Below are 17077 nucleotides of genomic sequence, written 5' to 3'. Positions count from 1 at the left end.
TCCTGCCATCATCCCCAGGTTACAAACAGTGGGGCCCTGGGCCTCAGTTTCCTCCTGGCAAAGTCAGGTGACAGCATGTATCTCATCGAACTGAGTTGAGTGAGATGATACAGGCAAAGCACTCCTCACCGGGCCTGGCAAATAAAGTACTCAGTAAAGGTCAGCTTTATTTGTTCATCTTCAAGGACGAAACAGTAGTAAACATAGGAGTTAAGTCTTCCCTTTAAGTGAGACTGCAAGAACATCCCTTCCCTTGGGGACAGGGCCCTCTGAAGAGTTGTTTCCTCATCCCGGGAATCTTGCCTCTAGCCTACCTGTCACCCAGGATCAAGAAGCCAAGCTCTCCTGGGTGCTCAGTGTACCCAGTCACTGCCAAAGCCCTGGGAAGAAGAAACAGTGTCCACAGGGAGACCTGAGAGCAGAGGCATCCACGAGCCTCTGGCCTCACTGGGACCAAAAGCAAAGCCCCTTTAAAGTCTAAGCAACTAAGGAACGAGCAAAGATTCCTCCGAGCAGCCCAGCAGAACATGAGCTTACCTCCTCTGAATCGCAAATAAGAACAAATAACACTGCCCGAGAACTGGCCCCGTGTCAGGCACTGTTCTCTGCATGCGTGTGGTCCGTGAGTCCTTGTGACAACCTAGGAGTCGAGTTCTGCTATTACCAACCCTTTTTACTGACGAGAAAACTGAGAGGCTCTTTGAGGATGAACAATTTCTTTTCTTTTCTTTCCTTTTATTCTCTTTATGTTATTTGAGACAAGTTCTCACTCTGTTGCCCAGGCTGGAATGCAGTGGTGTGATCACAGATCACTGTGGCCTCCAACTACTGTGCTCAAGCAATCCTCCCATCTCGGCCTCCCAAGTAGCCAGGACTACAGGTGAGGGTCACCATGCCCAGCCAATTTTTTAATTTTTTGTAGAGACGGAAGAGTCTCACTATGTTGACCAGGCTAATCTAGAGCTCCTGGCCTCAAGTGATTTCCCCTACCTTGAGATCCCAAAATGTGGGATTACAGGCAGGAGCAACCACACCCAGTGTGAGGGAACATTTTCTATCTCACACAGAGTCTAGTTCAGAAGCCACCTCATAGACATGTTTAAGAAAGCCTTGGCTGCCTTGAGCAGAACATAATGCGTTCGCATCCCACAGAACCAGAGAGCAGGGAAGGCGAACAGATCTCCCTAACCACAGGCTGACGATCTACATAGGGAGACCCTCTGTACACTTGCAAAGTGGGTATGAGAAGTGAAGATACTTCTGCTTTCCCCAGCAAAGAGTCCTTCTGCTAAAAAACAAGCAATAGGAAATGAAGCCTTTCGGGGACTCTAGGATTCTCTTCCTATGAGCTGGAAGGGACCCTGAAGGACATTTTTGTCTCAGCCCCTCAATGCACAAGTGAAGCAAGTGTGTTCGACACAGCGGCACCTACTGTGTGCAGACCGCTACGGGGACAGACATGGCCGAGACCCCATCCTGCCTTTCCCAAGAGGTCTCCTTCCAAAAATTAGATTTGCAGACCACGCGCTGTGGGTGACACACTTTTCTAAAAACTCGACATGATTTGTTAACCCTGCAACTCCCATTTTACAGATGAAGAAACGAGTCACAGTTATCTCAAGGTTACCCAGGGGTTCATGTTCTCTCAAACCCGGGAAGCCTAGTTCCATATTCTCCCTTTTCTTTTCTTTTTTTTATTTTTATTTCCACAGAGACTCTCTCTGTCACCCAGGCTCGGCTCACTGCAACCTCCACCTCCCAGGCTCAAGCAATTCTCCTGCATCAGCCTCCTGAGTAGCTGGGATTACAGGTATGTGCCACCAAGCCAGACTAATTTTGTATTTTTAGTAGAAATGGGTTTTCGCCATGTTGGCCAGGTTGGTCTCAAACTCCTGACCTCAAGTGATCCACCCACCTTGGCCTCTCAAAGTACTGGGATTACAGGAATAAGCCACTGGACCCAGCTTCCCTTTTCGATGTGTAGATTGGACCGTCCACTTCCCTTCCAAGATCCTGTAGAAGACTGGGACATGAATGACCTTTGGCAGTTAAGGTGAACCACACGTGAGCTGAGCCCAGTTCATAGTGAAATGGCAGCAGCCAGCAAGGCTTAGTTTGAACCTGCTGTGATCAAGCACCTTTATGGCCCTTAAGCCACCTGAATAATGGGAGCCTGACATAGACGAAGTGAATGGGGTCTCGCTGGAGATACTAACAGAAGCAGAAGCTACCTTTCTTTAAACATCAAAATTGCCCTTCAGCCAAATAGACGAAAGTTGAGCCCTAAGCCACTCACCATCCCCCACCCTTCCAGGGAAAAAGATAACACCTACCACAGCCCCCTCTCAGCACCTTCCCACTGGAAATCTCAATATCCCTAATGAAAGTAAAGGAAGTGGAATTCTTTTCTCAAATTTAAAAGGCAAATCATGATGCTGTTTTTTTAAGACACACATTCACTCTGCACCCCAGCCAGATACAATTCTTAAAGTACTTGATTTACAACCCGGAAAGAAATGTTTGGAAAACCTTGCAGATGCGTTTTGCATCTAAAGCTTGCACGCTCTGCAGAGCTGACTACCCGGACTTCTCAGATGGAGGGCTGGACTCTCCGAAAGAAGCCCCGCCAACGTGGGAGCAGCCCGAGGAAGCTGCTGAGCTCTGAAAAACGGCCAGCCTGGAGCAGACACCAAGGGTGGCAAATGGGTTTGGGATGGGTTTGGGCCACCTCTCCAGTTGCAGTGCAGAGCTGTCACTGAGAAGCACCCGGAAATGCTGTATACACAGTGCTAAGGAAAGGCCTGACCCAGAGAAGGAGGAGGATGGAGCCCCCGGGCCTTCCCTGCTGCCTCACGCCTTCACGGAACTCTCCCTTCTCAGGATTGCTGGTGCTTCTTCCCGCAAGTGTTCACTTGGTCATTCATTCATTCATTCATTCATTCTCACTGAGCACCCACTAGATGCCTAGCACCGGGCTTCAGGCTGGGCTGCAGTGACAAGTAGACAGACAGCAGCCCTGCTGCCTTTCTAATAGACAAGGAAGGACAGAGCCTACAGATAGCCCAACCCACACTCTCCATGTGCTCAGAAGGACACAGACACGGGGCTGAAACAAAGGAGTGAGGAAGTGGTGGTCTGAAGACCCAGGCAGGAGCCTTGAAAGACATGGTAAGTTCAGACTTTGGTTCCCATGCAACCCATGGAGAGATTTTAAGCATAGAAAGCCTTGAGCCAAGATAAGAAGGCCCCTGGCTACTCCACCCTAGTACTTCTCCCTGAAACGGTAATATTAGCTCTAGTTTTCAGGAGCCTACTATGCACCAGGCTCTCTGTCGGAAGCTTTCAAATCCTACTTCTGAAGGCAATCTCACTTGGTAGGATACTTCTCACTTGGCAGGATATTTCATAGCTGCATTTTCCAGATGAGCAAACAGAAGCCAGAGAAAACGTGCAGCCTGCCTGGGACCATCTAGCTCCTGGGCAGCAGGGCAGAATTTGAACCCAAGTCTGTCTGATTCAACAGCTGGGATTTCTTCTTCCATGCCTCATTTCTTTTTTTTCCTTTTTTCTTTTTCTCCTTTTTTTTTTTTTTGAGACAGAGTCTGCCTCTGTTGCCTACCCAGGCTGGAGTGCAGTGGTGCAATCTCAACTCACTGAAACCTCTGCCTCACAGATTCAAGCGATTCCCCTGTCTCAGCCTGTAGCTGGGATTACAAGCGCACACCACCACACCTGGCTAATTTTTGTACTTTGGATAGAGACAGGGTTTCATCATGTTGGTCAGACTGGTCTCAAACTCCTACCTCCAGTTATCCACCCACCTCGGTCTCCCAAAGGGCTGGGATTGCAGGCATGAGCCACTGCGCCCGGCCTCCACACCTCATTTCTATACTCAGATCATTTCATTGTTCTCAGATTATTCCAGATGTGTGACTCTAATAGCCCTAAATTCTAGATATCAACTAAATTCTAGGTATCTCAATGGCAAGACTTGATACATTCTCCTCTGAAAGCCCCCACAGTGCTGGACACATTGTAAGCATACATTCAATACATCTATCTGGTTTATTGCTAGATTGAAAAGAAAAGCAGGTGTATCAAGCGACAATGTGGGGATGTTGTCTTTCTTATGAGGAAGCTTCAGCCACAGAGTATTGACAAGTGGTAGCTAAGAAGAAGAAGAAAGCTACCAGCAGGGCTGCAAGCAGCGATGTGAGGATTACACACACGCAGGTGAATGGGACCCAGCTCATGTCACTCTCCCAGAGCTACTAGTCTGAGAGGGGCTGCTTCTAGCCAGAACAGAAGCCTTTTCAAATGTATCTACCTAGAGGAGGCCTTTTTCTAATTTGCACAAAAGTGCCTTTTAGGCTAGCAATGGCCCTGGCTGCATCTATTGTGCACCTACTATGCGCCAGGCATCAGGCAAAAGGCTTGGTTACATCACCTCAGTGCTTCCTCTCAACAATCCATAAAAGGAGACCTATTGTGAGCCCTAGAAAAGAATCCAGAACTTAAAAATGAGTCACTAGCCCACGGTCACAGAGCTGTCCAGGGGTAGGCTGGCATATGGGCACAGGCAGCCTGGCCCTGCAGCTCTCTATGTTGCCTGTGGTTAGCAGGAAGTTGTCTTCACTTCTTTCACAAAATGAGTGTGAGGTATCTGTGGAACCTGAGGCTGGAATCTCAGAGGCCTCAGAGATACAGGCTTCCCCCCTTTCCCGCTCTCTACTCTGAGCCCCCCTTTCTTAAGTTATTACCAGCTTTATTGAGATATAATTCACATACCATACAATTCGCCCCTTTCCAGTGCACAATTCAGGAGTTTTTTGTATGGTCAGAGTGGTACAACCATCATCACAATTTTAGAACATTTTCAGCACCCCCTAAAAAACTCCATAACCATCAGCAGCTACTCCCCATTTACTCCCAAACCCACCCCCAGGCCCACTCATCTACGTTCTGTCTCTGTGGATCTGTCTCTTCTGGACATTACATACAATGGAATCATCCGCTATATGGTCTTTTGTGGCTGGCTTCATTCACTGAGCATAACGTTTTCAAGGTTCATCTATGCTGTCGCGTAGTACTTCATTTCTTCTTACTGCTGAATAACAGTCCAAAAATATTCCAAAAATAAAATTATGGAATAGATCATAAATAACATGCCACAAATAAAATGGACGTGCCACAGTTTATCCATTCATCACTTGCTTCGACTTTGGGGCTCGTATTAATAATAATGCTCTATGAACATTTGTGTGTAAGTTTCTGTGTGGACATGTGTTGGCATTTCTCCCGGGTAAACCTAGAAGTGGAACTGCCCAGCCCTGGTTTTCACATGCAGTTAAAAGTTTACCAAAGGGCTTCGCTGTAAAGCCAACATCTGGCTGCTCCTGGGCTGTTTCCAGGGAATTTTATCAATTCAGCCAGGCTCCATTCACGGTGGGTCATCTGGCCCAGCCCCTCCTATTCTGAGGCCTGGGAGCCTCTCATTCCTGTGCTCTACAATGTCGTCTGGGCCAGGACGATGATAAATGCATTCTGCTTTAAAGCAGATACTTCACAAATCATAACTTACAGATGCTCCAGGACTTTCATGTGGGAAAGACAAGTGAGACTTCTGCTGTCTGACTCTGGAGCCACTGAGGATGGGAAGCCATGGCCAGGAACCTGATAAGCCCTGGATACACATCTCCCCCTAACAAATGCATGTGCAGACGTCACAGAAGGGGAACTCATGCACAGAAGGGTCTGCCTGTCTTTTCAGACTTTGCTCTGTAACCTGCCACTCATTTCCAACCATTGTCTTTCCTTCCCTACAAATCGGAAATTCCTCGAGGTTGGGAAAGATAACCTACAACTTCCGCACCTCCCAAGACAATCCCTCACTCAATGTATTCACTTCAGTTCCATCCTACAAGCCTCTGTTGAGGACCTACTATGTGCTTGGCACCATGCGAGGCATTGACAATAAGTAGCTACTATGCAGAATGGATTCAAGACAGACAGACACAGCGACAGACAAGATACCCTGACTAAAACCCTTGTCTCCTGCTGCTTCCCAGGAGGAAGCAAAATCAAGACATACTGGCATGGTGTGGGGACATTTTTGTCTGCAGGCAGGGAAGTGGACCAGCTTACCCCTCCAAGCCCCCTAGGGACCCCAGGGTCTACAGCTGCTTGAGAAACAAAGAACTCTGTATGTGCCCAGGTGAAGAGCTTCCTAACCTGATTCATTAAAACAAACTCCTCGAAGTCCAACAAACAGACGGCTCACCAGAAGCAGGCACATCTCTTCTCCCCAGCTTGGCTCTGATTCTAATGTTCCCAACCTCACCTCTTGCAAATACTCCCTGCTCCAAGCCAGCACACCAAACTGATGGGCTTAAAGCCCCACTGTGATCAGAACCCAGCTCAGACACCACTAGAGGGAGAGTTAAGGTCAAGGTCTCTCTACAAGCACGTTGTCTGAGTCCAGACCCTGGCTCTGCTGTTCCCTGTGACCTTGGGCAAGCTAGTTCACCTCTCTGTGACTCAGTTTCTTCATCTGGAAAATGGGATGATAGCAGTATTGTTATGAGGACTAAATCAGTTAATATGCACCTAGCATGTTATAAGCACTCATGAAGTATTAATTGCTATTATTTGTATTTGCATCAATTCTTACTATTACCTTTATCCTACCTTACCAATCTTGCCCTCCCATTGTGTCCCAGCACAGACCCTGCCTTCCAAGCCATCTGGAATATTCAGCTTCCCCCAAACACAAATTAATGAATGCTCTGGAAGGCCCCACATTTCAATCTTCTGAAACTCAAAGCAAGGGTCATTTTCAACAGCACTTGTCCTCCCATTAGCTGGAGAACACTTTCTAATCCCACAGTATGCCCTGGTCGCTCCTCTAGATCCCCTTCTGGAATAGCAATAAGAAATCACAGGAGACGGAGACAGGAAGGGGTGAGGGGAATCACCCCATGGCTGCTCTTCTGGCACTATTAGCAAAGAACCACACCCAAATCCAGAGGTCACCAGCTGTGCAACATAAAGGAAGGTTCTCAATTCCTTCAGCAGCAATGGGTTTCCAAACAGACTCCTTTGACACCATCCAGCTGTCAGACCCCTGGCCAGTTACCTAACCTCCCTGTGTGTCATCTTCCCCATCTATAAAATGGGTCTCACTATCTTACACCTCACAGTCCTGTTGTGAAGGTTCAGTGAGGGAAAACGTCTGTGAAGCACTTAGCACAGTGGGACGTATCACAAGCTCTCAAAAATATCAGCTGGTAGTAAATAATGGTAGCAGCAGAAATATGATTCTGTCCAGGGTCAAACTGAGTTTGATGAGCAAAGCTTCAATGAGCTGGCATCCAACTTGAAAATCACCGGAAACAATTGAATCCTCTATGGAAAATTTGCTCATGCCCAGTCACTACTTCCTCTTTCTCTTTCATGGGGCTGGAAGCTCCCTAAGTCTTACTCATTTCTCTGTCTCAGCATTTAACATGGTGAGTAGCATATGGCAGATGGTAATAAATCTTCATTAAACTGAACAGAATTAGTTCAATATTTGTAAGTACATTTCATCTTTGCTACTAGATTATAAGCTCTTTATGAGTGAGGCCCAAGTCTTTCTCTAGTAAAGATTGATCAAATGAGTGATGGAAAAACACCAAACCAAGAATCAGGTTTCTAAGATCCAGCTCAGTCATTCAACAGCTGTGCAACCTCGACAAAGTCACCCCACACTTCTGAGCCTTATTGGTCCCACCTCAAAGATGAGAAGTTTGAACCACATGTTCGCCACGGTCCCTTACACTCTCAAACTGGATTTGGGCCTCCACTGCAACATGGCACTTCAGCCACCATGCACGTGACGTCAATATGCCCCCTGGCTTGGCAGGCCTGCTTGCTAATTTTTCTCCCTGATTTGCAGCTTTCCAGCAGGAGGCTATGAATAGCTTTGGGCTGGTGCTTAAAACACCCATTTTTGGTCCAATCACTTGGCTTCTTAGATAAAGATGCCCCATCACGCAAGCTAATGCACTGGTGGCCAAGGGCACCATGGCAGACTGTGGGGGAGGGACACATTCTGCCCACCAGTCCTGCCACTGCCATCCCAGACTGCCCCCCAGGGACCCTGCCTCCAGCTCACACCACCTACTGCTCACCAGAGAGAACCTCGTGCAGGGAGAAAGTTGAATGTGGCCCTTGACATCGAGGTGATCACAGGACACCTCTTTCCCCAAAAGTGTGTGATCTGGGTTTTGGGGTTTTTGACAATGCTTTGTGTGGCCTGTAGGTCCAAGGAGCTTAGCTCCAAGAAAATGCAGGCTGAATTATGACACAAGGGCTCAACCAATAGGCCTGCCCAAAACTGTATCAAAACAGAAGTTGTGCAATAAACGAGGCCCAAATTCAAGCTTCAGAAATGCATTCAGATCCTATCTGAATTTGGCTGATTATCTCACCTTCCTGTGGACACACCTCCCTAATTAATTTGGCATTTATTTTATTACTCTGACAACTTGATTATTTCTTCTCTCTCTCTCTGCATGATACAATGCCTTATGTCTCTCTGATGGTCTTAAAATCTAATTAAACCTTAAAATGAGTTGAGAAAAAAAATCTGCCAAACAGAGAAACTAAATTGATTAATGTCCCCTTTTGAGGTTTTATATAGATCATTCTATTCCGTTCTCACAAGTCCATGAAGTTGGTACTCTTAGTAGCTCATTTTACCGATGAAGAAGCTGAGGTTTCAAAAACTCACATAGCTTGCCAAAAGACACAAAGCTAGGAAGGGGTAGATCAAGGATTTGAATGTAAGCCAGGGCTCTTAGCCTTTCTGCAAGAGTGCCTTATTTTTGAGCTTGTTCATCTCTGGAACAAGCCACTCTGAGTCCTGGTCTCATGGACATGCTTTAGCAGAGGCTGCAAGACCACAGGAGGACGCCTGGACCACGCAGAGGGTTGGACCTGCTGACTCCAAGCGTCTGACTCTGTACTTCTCTTCAGAACTGCCTTTCATGGCACTTCGAAAATGATGCTGTCTTGCGCTTTGTTTTACTCAGAAGGTCCTTCCAGGTATGCAATTAAAAGCCACCACATGTTCATTTTTTAGAAACTTCTCTCCTCTCTGAGAAGGGCCCTTGCTCTCAACAGAGATGTTGATTTCACAGCATTTCATACAGCCCCATACCGGGCACCTGTCTTGGGCCACTCACATTGGTAAAACACATTACAACCACTGCTGCTCCTGAGCGATACTGTAAAAAACACTGGTGCAAGTGAAAATAGAGCATCACTTCAAAATTCTACCCAAAGATCAAAAAGGCTAAGCTCAACCGCATCTTCAAAGCAAGTTGTGAACGTTTAGCACCTCATTGCTACCAAAGGAAAACTCCGAGTTCATGTTTTAGATGAAAATTTCTTGCTGCTTTTAACAGTTTCTGAGTCACCAGGCACTGTACGGGCAAGAACAACTTGTTGACCAATTTTTTGTTTGTTTGGTGTTATTTTCTGTTCAGCCAGGCCCAGGAAATTTTTCACTTGACAATTCCTGTTTCTCACTTAAGTTCTTACATTATCTGTGAGCAATGTGTTCAGCAGGGGGAGTCGGGGGGTGGGGGGTATTGTGGCAAGAAGGACTTCCCTTCCCTAAACCTCAGTCTTCCCATCTGTTTTATGCAAGGTTTCACCCAGGGATCTGGCTAACATGCTAAGCTTAGCTATCAAGAAGAAAGCAGCCCCGTGAACAAATGAAGCATTTTGGAGACTGCCAGTTTCTGGGCGTGGGTCTGCTGCCAGATTTAAAATCTTTACATAATTTTGGGGTACAACAAGAGGTTTAGCTGAAATTAATAGCACAATGGGAAACTGAGCTAGGGCTGAACAATAACACAGCGGGACTTCAGGCTTGAGGCTGGGAAATAAGCCTCTCTCGTTCTCAGGGCGCCCCCTCGTGGCCGCTTGACCAAATCCTTACGGAATGTTCAATTTCTGCAAATACAGAGAAAGACATCCCTCAAAACAGGAAGGCGGACTCCTGCCTACTAATGCAAGTCCCTTTCACTCTAACCTAGTCTGTGGATCAGGCATATTTATGAACTCCTGACGGGAAGTCCCACTGACGCTCAGAAAGCCGTCTGCCATAAAACAAGGGTTGGTTCTTTAGAAGGGTCTGAAACGGTACCCCAGCATTTAGACTTTGGGGTCCCTTCACAGACCCCAGACACAAACTTACCACTCCAACAATCCCTCATAGTCTCACATTCTCAACCTGCAGCTCTAACCGTGTCTATTTTTCATTATTCTGCTTTCCACTTGCCCAGTGCGATACCTCAGAAGCTATTAAGACAACATGAGCAGGGAGCTAAGCTTGGTTTTTGCTTATTCAACATCCAGCCTAGGGAATATCACCTCAGAAGAAAAGCATGAATGAAGTGCACATTGCCCAGCCTCTTCTTCCACAAACCTGAAAGTGCCTTCATCAGAGGCCAGCCCTACAACCCTCCCCTTCAACATTTTCATCCTACAAAAATGATAACTGCCCAGAGTTAATTATCAGCTACTTGCTTGCTGTATAACTTATTACAGAGCCAGCTTTATAAAGAAATATATGACCTCTCATATTTCCAATTAATTGATAACACACTTTAAAAAAATAACGTTATAGGATAAAGTTTTATAGCCTCAAACATAGAATCCGAGAAAGGGGGGGGGGGCTGTTATCCAGGTATTCAAATATATGAGAATTTGGGGACTAAACTTTGCTAACTGGTACCCCCATTTTTTTCACAGACCTGTCCCTGCCCAAATGCAAAAGAAACATGTCAATTCTAACCTGCTATTTTATTTGACAGCTCATTTTCCCTTTTCCCTGCAGTCATTTGTTGTTTATAAGCAACCCTGAGCCTCCAAAACACCCCCAAAAGTGCACACAAGGAGTCCCATAATTAGTTTCTGACTTTGGCCCTAAATCCATTAGAATACATCTGATCTGCTTCAAATCAAAGAACCATGTTAATTTTCTGCCACACACCACACAAAATCTTTCTGCAACAGTCAGTCACTTTGAACCCAACTCTCTAGCCACAAGCAGTGTGGATTTCAAGGGCCTGTTCTGCAGAAGTGAAAATCACAACAAACCAAGGCTGGGACAAGGCAGACAGACCCCAAGGCACTCAAAGCACTCCTTGGAGCTGTGCACATGGTGCCAGGACCCTGGCAGGGTGTCAGCTGTCACAACAGCAGCGGGGCCAGACCCCTTAAGCAGTTTAGTAGCCCTGCCACCAGGAGCTGAAACAGCAACTGAGCCTGCTGCAACTAAGCACAACTATCTGTATGGCTACCCATGCCCTGGGCATTTCAGGGCAAAGCCACTATGCAAACTGTTAGAATCCTCAGACTGGCAGTAGCCTTTATTTTTGCTCCCTAACCTTCTCTCTTAAAAACAGGCAAGAGTCGCCTCTCTTGCAGCCACAACAGCACCAGAGCGATGCAGAGTCTGAGTGGAAGGATGCAGAGCCGGGGCTGCGGGCAGATGGGTGGAAGGGGGAGGAACACCTATACTAACGCGGGGTTTGAGGGGCTAGCTCCCAGCTAGGAATGCGGTTCTTTGGAAAGTTGCGGAAATGCGTTTCAGGACATGGTCTGAAGGTGTGCTCGCGAGGGAGACCCCGGCCGTCCCAACTCTGCAAAGTGTTTGCAAATCTAAAACATTCCTTTGCTGCTGGGAATAAATTTTTAAAAAACAAACCAAAAATTAAAAGAAAATACGTGCAGACAGGATGTAACAAGTGTTTCGGGACAGAGACACGCCTGAGTCACGGGGTGCCGGGGAAAGAGTGAGGAGTCTGTCTCGGGGCTTCCCAAGGAGCCCCTTCTCTGTCAAGAGAGCCCCAGGACGCATAGACCCCCACCTCACACGCCCTGGCCGTGTCCAGCCCGCGCCCCCCGCAGTCCCCAGGATTCCCCCACTCACCACTCGGCCCGAAAACCTCTCGGTGGCCCTCTTGACTTTGCCGTAGGTGCCTTTGCCCAGGGTCTCCTGCAGCTCGTAGCGGTGCTTCAAGTTGTGCTTGTGGTGATGCCGCTTCACCCCGTGCGGCTTCCTGGGCTCCGGGGCTGCCGCCGTCGCGGGGGCTGCAGTCGCCCCCGCCACCGCCTCCCGGGGAGAGCCCAGCGCCCCGGGCCCCGCATCGGGGCGCTCCCCCGCCACGGGCGCAGCGGCCCCTTCCATGTCCAAGCGCGCGGCAAGCCGGGCTGCAGAGTGCACGACTGGGCACAGCGCTCGGGTGTTGGGGGTCCCCACCGAGGGAAGCTCAAGGTCGCCCCCGCGGCATCAGGGATGCGGCCCGATCCCGCTCGGGCTGCGGCTAGGTCACTGGCGGCGGCGGGGACTGCACATCTGGCGCCCGCGGCGCGCACGGTCCGCGCACCGCCCCCCGGCTGCGGCGAGCTGCGGAGCGTCGGGCGAGGTGGCGGCGGTGGCAAGGGAGGCGGCGGTGTTTGCAGGAGGGAGGGGAGAGGGTGGCTCCGAGCTCTGGAGGGGGAGTGTTATGCGGGGCGCCGCGCCCCCCAACCCCTCCCCGGGAGGACGCGCAGACGGGGCGGGGGCGGGGGCGGCGCTCGCGAGGCCCGGGAGGAGGGAGAGCGAGGGGCGGCGGCCAGGGCTTCCCCCACCTCCCTGCCGCCTCCCGGGGCCGGGGCTGGAGCCTCGGCGAGCTGGGAGGGGGATGGGACGTGTCGCGACTCGCTCTTTGTGCGGCGCGGCCTTGGCCACGGGGCTTTGTCCTCGCCGGGCCCGAGGGGACCGGGAAATTCCAAGCTGGGCGCCCCTCCCCGGGCGCTCTCGGGCTCGCCCAGCCGCAGCTACCGCGGGCCCTGAGCCTCCTCGGGCTCCAGCTCCGGCCGCTCGGCCTGGATTCCTGCTCTCGCCGGGGCGGCGTTTGCGGCTGGCGGAGCGTCGGGCCCGGGGAAGCCAGATCGCCGCGAGCTGGGGGCCGCCGGGACCTGTTCGCGATCCCGCCGGGGGCGCCTCGGGCCCGAGCGCCCCTTCATTTTCTTGTAGGTGTCGCCGCAGCCTGGTGGCTGGAGCTGGGGGGAGGCGGGGGCGGGGAGGCCTGGTGTTGTGTTACAGGCGGTGACTCAGGCCCCTGCCTACCGAGGCCCGCACCCCGCGGAGCAGAGCTGCGCCCGCCTGGGGCAACTCCGAACCCCGGAGAACCCCAGGAGTGGCGGTTTGGTCCTGGCCTCAGCGCCCTCTCCGAAGAAAAGGAGAATCAGTAACGGAGGGAGGCCGGGAGGCTGAACCCCGGGCCCGCCGCGGAACCGCCGGCCCTCCGACACCATCTGGACGGCGGGGACAGCCGCCTGCAAGGGGTGGAAGGCCGGGGACGTGGAAGAGATGGGGTTCTAAAGGCGGCAGGATGGAGCTGGCTCGCCAGAGGTGCCCACCCTGCCAGCGAAGGGCGCCATCGGAGGTGGGCAAACCAGACACCTGGGGGTGACCAGGGCCCCGGGCCTGCTGAGCAACCCCTTTGCTGAGTAGCAGGCGACTCGCAGGCCTCTTGCCCTCCTTAGGCCTTGGGAGATTTCCTTTCACTGGAAGGGATAGATCCTGGCAATGGTGACAGGAATGGTACCTCACACCGTAAGGGTCAGGCAGGAAGGGCCTCCAACCGCGGCGTGGCTGACCCCGTTCTAAGAAGAGACTATGAAAAATAAGGAAGAAGCTAGAGAAAAAGAGGTCTTAGGGAATTTTTTTTAAAAAACACATGGTGCAATATACCCGACTAGGGTGGGAGGAGTGAAGAATGTCTGGTGTGTTCTGCAAATTGCATGGCGATTCTTTCCACCAGTGGACCTCGCTGGAGCCTCCTCTGCAGCTCTCAGGTCCAGCCCTTCCTCTCCATTCCCGCCGCCTTCATTCCTGTCTACTCCTCATCACCTTACCAGGACTCTTTGTGCTACCAGAGTAATGGCCTGAAACACTGCCCTGATCATATCCCCACACACGTGCCTCTGCTCTACTCTGACGCATGATAGTGTTACCTGTTTTCTTCAAGTGATGTTTGACACAACTCCCCTGCCCCTCCTCCCTTCCCCAGAACCGACACAGAACACAAACACAAAGGCCATGTCTATTCAATTACTATTCTATCCACCGCATTTGCAGGGCCTCCCTGCCCCCATCCTGAAACTGTTCTGCTTCTGTACAGTCTGTGGACGTTGTGCCTATAGATTCCACAGTCAGGATGAGTGGCATGCAGGTTGAATCCTGGCTTCCTAGAGGATTGGCTGTGTTACCTTGGTCAAATGACCCAACCTCTCAGAGCTTAGGCTTCCTCGTCTTAAGATATATTAGCAGATCTATGTAGAAGTAAACACATTGTGTCTACAGTAGTATTTTAAAATATTTTCTACTTTTTCCCCTCCCCTGGGATGTAGTAGACATCCACTGCCCCATCCTCTTGAAATTAGATGTGACCACAGGACTTGCTTAGGCCAATGGAATGAGGGCACAAGTGATTGTGTTGCTTTCACGTGGAACCTTTAGGAGTCATGAGCAAATTCTCATGTCTTCTTTTTGCTGTGTTGACAATCATGGTGGTACAAAGTTGAAGCCTCCGCAAGCCAGCCTGAGTCTGGCATGACAGTCGCATGACAGTCCCAAGATGGCAGAACAGTCCCAGCCAATCTGCATTGGAAAAGTAGCACCAGCAAATATTAAACTTGTATTATGTTAAGCTAGTGGGATTTGTTAAAGCAGCATAACCTAACTTATTCTGGCTGGTAGTGTTACTCCCAAATATGTGGGACTTCATCAGTATCTACTGAATGAACAGCATCTACCATCTGGTACTGTTTTATGATAGTGAACCTTCCTCTGTAAAGTAGCCGTTTACAATCCCTATTTTCTTTTTTTATATATTTTTTCTTTTTTTGTGTGAGATGGAGTCTCGCTCTGTCACCCAGGCTGGAGTGCAATGGCACGATCTCAGCTCGCTGCAACCTCTGCCTCCCGGGTACAAGTGATTCTCCTGTCTCAGCCTCCCAAGTAGCTGGGATTACAGGCGCCTGCCACCACACAAAAAAATAAAAATTTTTGTATATTTAGTAGAGACTGGGGGTGGGGGGTGTTCACCAGGTTACCCAGGCTGGTCTCAAATGCCTGACCCCAGGTGATCCGCCCACCTCATCTTTCCAAAGTGCTAAGTTTACAGGAGTGAGCCACTGCTCCCGGCTACAATCCCTATTTTCAATTGAGGAAACCATATCAGAAAGGTTAAGTAATTTCCCAGAGGTTACACAGTTTGTAATTGACAGCACCAGGATTTAAACCCTACCTGTCCAGTTCCAAAGCTCCCCCTCTTCTCCTTCCATATATGCCATGCTACATCTCCTTAAATGGGAAGGATGAAAAACACCCAGTACAATGCCTATCACACAGCCATGCCCAAGCACTGGGAGTTCCTCTCCAGACTGAATTCTCACCACATTTATAATTGGAACCACACTTTGGCACAATGTTATCAGGCATTGTGTGTGTGAATGTTTTCACATCAATAAAGCATTTCGTCCAATAAGAGCCCAGACTCCTCGATTAAGAGCTTGAGATCTAGAGGCAGAGTGACTGGGTTCAAATCCCTGTTCCACCACTTAACAACCGTCTTGGATCACTGTTTTCCGCCTCTTTGCCTAAATTCTCTAATCTACAAAGTGGCAATGGGAACAATATATGTGCTATTGCCAATTACACCAGTAATACATCAAACAGGGTTGGTATGAGGATTAAGGGCTAGAATATATATACTCAATAAATTGACTACTAATATTATGCTTTTCATCTTCCATGGCTCCTAGATGGTTTTTCACTCTTTTCACCCAGGCTGGAGTGCAATGGCGTGATCTTGACTCACTGCAACCTCCGCCTCCTTGGTTCAAGCAATTCCCCTGCCCCAGCCTCTCAAGTAACTGGAATTACAGGCATGCACCACCATGCCTGCCTAGTGTGTGTGTGTGTGTGTGTTTGCACGTGCACACACGTGCGTGTATGTGTATTTTTAGTAGAGACAGGGTTTCACCATGTCAGTCAGGCTGGTCTCAAACTCCTGACCACAGGTGACCCACCCACCTTGGCCTCCCAAATTGCCGGGATTACAAGCGTGAGCTACTACACCTGGCCTGGGGCAATTTTAAGCAATTTAATCATACTGCTTGATTAGACTCTGATTTCTGCTTTCATTCTGGCTACAGGACAAATGTAGTAACATTGGCACTTGGAAGCATGACATCCACACTATCCTATATCTTTTATTTACATAAGGCTCATTACTTGTCCTTCACTGCACTATTTATAAAGCAGTTTAAAAGAAAGGTATGTTCGCTTTCTCAAGAAATTGTTGTTCAGGAATCCTGTCATTCAGGCAGCATGGATGAGCTTGGAGAACATTATGTTGAGTGAAATAAGCCAGGCACAAGACAAATACCACATGTTCTCACCCATATGTGGAAGCTAAAAAAGTTATTCTCATTGAAGTAGAGAGTAGAGTGGTGGTTACTAGAGGTTGTGGGAAGGGATAGGGAGAGCCAGAGGTTGGTTACCGAGTACAAAATTACAGCTAGATAAGAAAATTGAGTGCTCGTGTATGATAGCACAGAATACAATAATTTAATTTGGAGGATACAATAAATTAATATATTGTGTAGTTTTAAATATACAATAGATTATTGTATAAATTAATAATTTATTGTATAGATTCAGATAGCCAGAAAAGGAGATTTTGAATGTTCACAACACAGCAAAATGATATATGTCTGGTGTGTCAATAACCCTGATTTGATTGTTACATTGTTACGTGTTGTATGCATGTATGGAAATATCACATTGTGCCCCGAAAATATGTACAGTGATGTGTCAGTTAAAAATAAAAAAAGAACTATTTGTTCAGAAGACATCATAATACCAGTCATTATTCATTTACTACCTCCTGGCTGCCAGGACCTTCACAGATGCATATCGCCCTGCTAATCATCATAAAACTGCAACATGGGTATTATGATGCCCATT

The 17077-nt window shown here is 48.9% G+C and overlaps 1 protein-coding gene across 3 annotated transcripts in view; it reads right to left on the bottom strand.

Moving 5' to 3' along the window:
- Positions 1-17077, bottom strand: part of NUAK1 (NUAK family kinase 1) — a 104534-nt gene that overhangs the window by 60849 nt on the left and 26608 nt on the right. Inside the window, exon 1 of one of the 3 annotated variants that reach the window (XM_003929642.4) lies at positions 11987-12559. The exons of 1 other annotated variant lie outside the window; for it this stretch is intronic. In XM_003929642.4, the coding sequence (XP_003929691.2) occupies positions 11987-12244 (258 nt within the window). In that variant the 5' untranslated portion in view covers positions 12245-12559. Of the gene's footprint in view, positions 1-11986; positions 12560-17077 lie in introns of those variants that run through there. One more of the 3 variants, XM_074402300.1, reaches the window with a different exon arrangement.

The sequence above is a fragment of the Saimiri boliviensis genome, chromosome 7, assembly GCF_048565385.1.
Source record: "Saimiri boliviensis isolate mSaiBol1 chromosome 7, mSaiBol1.pri, whole genome shotgun sequence".
Taxonomy (NCBI): Eukaryota; Metazoa; Chordata; class Mammalia; order Primates; family Cebidae; genus Saimiri; species Saimiri boliviensis.
The sequence above is the reverse complement of the archived record's forward strand: the minus strand, read 5'-3'. Positions and strand labels throughout refer to the sequence as shown.